This window comes from Crassostrea angulata, chromosome 7, assembly GCF_025612915.1.
Source record: "Crassostrea angulata isolate pt1a10 chromosome 7, ASM2561291v2, whole genome shotgun sequence".
Taxonomy (NCBI): Eukaryota; Metazoa; Mollusca; class Bivalvia; order Ostreida; family Ostreidae; genus Magallana; species Magallana angulata.
In genome coordinates this window covers 55,159,313-55,165,688 of record NC_069117.1, presented here as the reverse complement: position 1 = coordinate 55,165,688, position 6,376 = coordinate 55,159,313, and the positions used below count along the sequence as shown (strand labels likewise).

The window sequence follows — 6,376 nt, the reverse complement described above, 5'->3', positions numbered from 1 at the left end:
TTACATACTACTGCCATATTCCATTGAACATATGCTATATAATATGCAAAGATGTAAATCTGTAGATTTGAAACTTAATTACAAGAAGCGTGATTTGTATGATTACTATTTTGTTGTGACCAAAAGTGGACAAGCTTTGCCTTTCGTTGTCATATCTGAACTGTTTACATTTGTTGGAATTTCTGGATATTTTGGCACTACCAGTCCGAAGCTGAAAGTATTTATAACAAATTCATTCATTCGTGTACGTACAAATTATTTCAATGGTTTTCTATACGTTAGAGGAAATTTATGATGATTTTTGTTTCACAAACACAATGAATAAGATGGGTAACACAGAGGTTACAGTCAGGTTATTCTCAGGAAATGAGTCATTTATCACAAAACTTTTCATTTTGTGTAATAAAAATTGAAGAATATGCATAGTGAATATATCTTCTTGCACCTTTCACTTTCAAACAGTGGTCCATATTTGAAATTACACATCGACTCACAGATAAATTTATATTTCACATGCATTGGCTCTTAACTACAAAAGTTGAACCATAGCGTTTCGCACCACAAAAGACGAAAAGAACAATCCTCAATGATTTAAAAAGCAAACACCGACATCGTCCTTTGAAGCACTCTATGATAATCCAGTTTCCAACTTCTTTCAGTTACATACACTCGGAATCCCTCATGTTCCATCGCTGGTAGTATTAAAGGTTTCCACAACGTCCTTAAAATTGAATTGCCTGACGAGTTGTTGTAGCTTGGTAAGTAACAGTCGATGGTGGATGGCAAGTTTGTCTATGTCTGATCTGAAGTTTTGTGTAATGACGGTGAGTTTGTTCAAATACTGGTTAGATTGATAGATCTTCAGTAAGGCAGCCAAATTTATGATGAAGAGACAGAAGAATAGAAGCCGGTGATGTTCCCTTGGTAATTCTTTCTTCTCGCGCAGTATCGTCGGTTTTCGTACTGGATATACCAGGAAAGGTCTCTCTTTCTCCATTTCACAAGTTTCTTTTAGTGGGGAAAGGGAACTATCTGTAATGATATAGCACATGTTGCACAAGTATTGATTTACACATTTTGTCAGAAAAAAGCCTAAGGGTTTGATTGATGTTTGCCGATAGAACATCTCTAAATAAACTCAAAGTCATGGTGTAAATAAACAAATAATATTATTTGATTTTTATGTAAACCTTCATTGTTGCAAGTACTTATACGTTAAATGCATTAAGCATATCCTGTGTTTTTTTAGATTAACTAACTTTCTAAATAAAAAAAGGCACCCACCCAAACCCAATCGACCCAGCATCTAATGTGTTTTTTTAAGGACCAACATGCAAACTGTTTCAGTCGGGATTGTAAGCACGGGTACTCTAGCAATCAACAACAAATAGAACTATTTAATATTTGAAATTTTTTGTATTTCTTTTATTTTTGTCCATTCGTCGTAAGTTTTGAATTTTAAGAGATGTTCAATTAATTTCAGAAAATCTTTGGTAGAGAAATTATATACGAATTATAAAAAAAGAATATACTTCCAAGCTTACTTTAACTTCAAAACGTACGATTTCTCGACGGTTTATACAACCATTTTTCCATGACAAAACCTAAGCCTCTTTAATATCATCACCAAATGTTTTATCTCGAAAGAATGGAACTCTTAAGTTTTCTTCCCTTGTCATTAGAAAATCTAAAAACTTATTTTGGTAAAATTCATTCTGATTTCACACACAAGTACACTGAAGGTGACAAAGAAGCTTGAATTTCTGATAGACAACAATGTAGTCTTTGGAGACCAGGTCTTACAACATTAAGTAGGAATTTCAATGGGCACAAATTGTGCTCCTCTATTGGCTGACTTATTTTTATATTTATACGAAGCAGAATTTATTCAAAAAAAAAAACAAAAAACACTTGTTGTGGTCTTTAACTCGACATTTAGATGTATTGATGATGTTTTATCCATTTACAACCGTTACATTCACTCTTATAGAAACTCAATATATCCCAGTGAGCTTGAAATAAAAGATAACATAGATTCTTTGACATCTGTTTCATGTTTGGATCTTTTTCTAGAAAAAGACGTTAATTGTAACGTAACAACAAAATTATATGATGAACGTGATGATTTTTATTTTAATGTTAGCATCGTCAACTTCCCTTACTTATGTAGCAATAAACCATCACCACCTGCTTATGGGGATTTTGTCTCTCAGCTTATTCGTTATGCGAGATCATGCTCTTCATACGAACAATTTCGACGCTATTACTAACAAACAAGTCGTTGGAACAAGAATATCAAGAATGTTTGTAATTCCATCTTTACTCAAGTCGATACTTGTCGATACAATGACCTTGGCAGCAAGTACTATGTCTCATTAAGAGACATGTTGACCGACGTTTTTCATGTTAGAACTTTATACACCGGAATGATTACGGTTTCTTCCGTTTTTTTGCAGATTTTTTAGATGGTTGGCGGTTTGTTATGGTCATATTATTTTTACCTTTCATATATTCTTACACATTAATTTAGACGCATCCTGACATTTGAGATCTTGTTTTGAACAAATATATAAAAGTAGTTATTGTATCAGGAATTATTCATGAAATTAAAATAGCAATACTAGTTATAAGTTTCAAAGAGTCTTTCTTCTTTAAGATATATTAAACCAGCATGTTTTATGCTACTACCCTCTCAATTTTCCCTTTAAATGTTTTGTTTACCCGATGCTTCTTCAATACAATTTTAGGATACAATAGTCAGAACTTTTGCTTGTCTTCAAATGTACCTCAATACTGATAATAAAAAGTATTATAAAGCTTCATCGATCGATTCCGTAAATTTTTTTTATCAAAACTTAAGTAAAAAGCTAAGCTTGAACACAATGTAAATGTTAACATTACCTCTATTCGGATAAGTCGCTAGTACGTACATAATGAAAGCCTATGTACACACAATTACAATGGCCCCAGGCACGGGCCTTGGGCCACTGTCTAGGTGTAACGACCTCTGACGGTATTGTGTGTTAGCTTCTGATAGGAAACATGGAAGTCCTTTAGTATATACTAATATATTGCTACGGGACTCCTGTGGGGCCAGTGATAAATTTCTATGCCTTTTCGTACAGGTCTGCTCATAACTATCACCTAATGTGTTAACTGAGAATGTAAATGTAAACTCGATGTGCATTAGCCTTGCAGTATTCGATCTTTTTTCATTACTTTTGTATTCCATGATTATTCAATTCTTTTTGCATATTTTACACACATTGCTTTTCCAATGTTGCCATTGATTTACAAATTATATGTAAAATTTTCCATTTCTCCCTTCATAGAGAGACTGTGTTACATATTTTTCATTTGTTTTGAAATATTTTTTTGTATTCTGTGGTTTTTCAATTTTGTTGCATTTTTCCTATCGTTTAAGCGTCTAAGTCAGTAAAAAAAAGTTTGAAATAGTTTGTAGTTCCAACTTCAAAGTTTGATATACCAGCTTTAAACTCTCAAATCATTATGAAAATGTCAAATTGAATCTTTTCATTCATCTTTTGATTGATAAAGTTAGGTTTTTTTCCCCTTTTTATCAGAATTGTGAGTTGTTTTTCCTTATGAAATTCACACCACCCATTTCTGTTACCCAAGAGAATGATTAATATAACCTTCTTGGCTTGTTTCCTCATCTTTTTGTATACTTCGTCAATTATTTTTACGTACACATTGATAAATTCAGCACATTTTGTTTAAACTATATTTTAAATACGATTTTCCAATATTTAAGTTGGTATTTTCAAGATAATTTTTGTTTCCAACTTTAATGGATATTTCCAAAATTAATTTAGGATTTTCCAAGATTCAAGTTTTAATTGCTTTTTTGTAAGAAGGTATCTGTGGCCAGGTTCATGAAAGTATCTTAAGATCTATCTTAAAACATGTCCTAGGATGTGGCTTAAGACATATCTTGTGACAACTTTAAGACATATCTTAAGGTCTTACGCAAGGAAATAGCCAATCAAACTGCACTTGGTAGTCCATTTATAGAGAGACAGTTTCTTTTCTTTCTTTCCTTTTTGGCACCTTTTTTTTAGGCCTGCAGTATTGAATTTGGACTCATTTGCTAGGAAAATTATTACTTGAGTGGAATTGTCACACTGAATTAAATGATGCAACTTCCTGGATGGTGCTGAGTTTGTCTCTGTTTGTCAACATGAGAAACTAACGTGAATTTGAAGGTAGGTATGTTTACTATCAATTATCTCTCTTAGAAGCATAAGGCGTTATATTTCTCATCTCAATTTTTTTGAAGCACTTAACAATAGTTTTTCTTTCATTAATAATATGCTGAGAGTATAGGTAATTAATTAACTTAATTAAAGCTATATAGTAGCATATAGTGAAATTTATTCCTTTTTTGAGACCTTAAGATGTAAAACGAAGCTAACTTAGACGTATCCTAAATTAAAATATCTTAGATCGATATGCTATAAGCTGATGTTCATAATGTACCTTTTACAAAAATGTTTCTCACCTGAGGCATCACCAGCTGTGAAAATGTCGAATACATTTCGTTCGTTTATATATTTGTTAGCGCAACTTATCGATTCTGTTATCCTGCACGTCCGTCATGTGCGGATCCATAAACATTTAGGTTTACCCGGGGGGGGGGGGGAGGGTCCGAGGCATATTTTCTGTTATTTAACTATGTAAATTTAAGAAAATTGAATATCAAGGAATTTCAGGGTGGGCTTGTAAGGGGGGAAGTGACAAGACTAGAGTAACATTTTGATTGGAATATTGTTGGGAAATAAGGTTAATTAGTTAAATAAGGATATATGTATTTTTAACCGTAAATTGCAATTTTCAATGTAATGATGGTGTAATGAACTGAACTCTTCGGCTTGTCAATCCGAATTTTCCATTAGAGCTAAAGATACAACTATACTGCTACTACTGATTTTGAAAATATAATTGAATATTGAAAATTAAAACAGCCGAATTCTTTTTCCGTAGTTACAATCCAATTTATCAAAACTGTTGTTTTTCTTGTATATACACAATTAAGATATTCTATTAATCGATTTCTCCCTCTTTCAGTCTGTCAAGACCATATATCTGTAATGTACATGTATTTGATAAAGTAAAGTAATAAATTTTAAATTGAGCACATGCAACCAATATCAAACACCTTTAACCACGTCATTACATACATATATACATGCATACATACATCAGAGACAAAATTCTGCAAATACATAGAAAATTTATTAACAAAATTGAGGAGTTTGCATTTACAGCTCGTAAAATTGACATGAGAGAGAGAGAGAGAGAGAGAGAGAGAGAGAGAGAGAGAGAGAGAGAGAGAGAGAATTTAATGTGACACCTGTACAGAGTTTTATTTTGCTCCAGGACCGGTGTATGTATAATCATCGTTGTGCAGGGTTTTTTACGTTGTCTCCTCTGTTTATACTTGTGGATTTATTCAATTACAGGTCTCTCAGACTCTTAACACCGGCATTCAGGTAACCCAAACTTTTTTTGATAAATTGAAAGCATTTATATGATAGTTTAATTCAACTCTTGTGGTGGAGAAGAAGGGCGATTCTTTGTCGAAACAAGTACAGCTTTATTCTATATGTTTTACGTTAACATTTAAACTGAATGAATTATAATTAATTATAATTTTTATTCCTCTAATAAGCATGCTAAGTGATGTTAAAACAAAATATTTACATTCGCAAATGTTTTCCCTTATATAACATTGTTTGCGCAATCCGCTGTTATTCCTCATTTCCTGCATAACAACAGTCTGTGTCAAGAGGTCAAAGTAGCGCATAAGTAATATAAGTAATCTCGGTCACTTCTTTTGTACGTACTCAAACTTGAGTTTAAACATACCTAGCTGCAGGACTGTTGCTCTCGGTCTGAAAAATTGGGATGGACGACCTAGGAGCTACGTACAGTGCAACCCATTCAAAAAATTGTGTATTTATTGCGAACGAAAACGTGCGCTAGTTTTGGACTGATTAACCTTATCAATACTCAAATTCTGTGTAAGCAATTTGTACCATCAAATTTCTCATGCAATTTGTAGTGTTTGTAATTCATGTAAAGTATTCTAACTCTATACCATTCTCTATTGTGTTATGTTGGGTTATTGCCCCTGTTTTATGTGTGACGTTGTTTCCGTTTTAATAAAGGTCTCCAATGACAAACATGTTATTTACTGATACACTAAATTTAGTTTAATCCGCATGTGTAGCATGAAAGGAGGGTACAAAAAATAGGCGACGAGGATGATTAACACTTGGTGATCACTATGGCAAGTGTTTTGATGCATGATATGCATGGACTTCCGAATTTTGATGTTTCCGATGTGACCGGC

The 6,376-nt window shown here is 32.9% G+C and overlaps 1 protein-coding gene across 1 annotated transcript; it reads right to left on the bottom strand.

Annotated features, from left to right (window-relative positions):
* Positions 1-501: 501 nt before the first annotated feature.
* On the bottom strand, positions 502-3,018 carry LOC128157274 (uncharacterized). The gene is made up of 2 exons (XM_052819747.1): positions 2,902-3,018; positions 502-1,032 (listed from the first exon to the last, which is right to left on the bottom strand). Exons 1-2 carry the CDS (start codon positions 2,930-2,932, stop codon positions 680-682), a joined length of 384 nt encoding a protein of 127 aa, XP_052675707.1. The 5' UTR covers positions 2,933-3,018; the 3' UTR covers positions 502-679.
* Between the last annotated feature and the right edge of the window lie 3,358 nt (positions 3,019-6,376).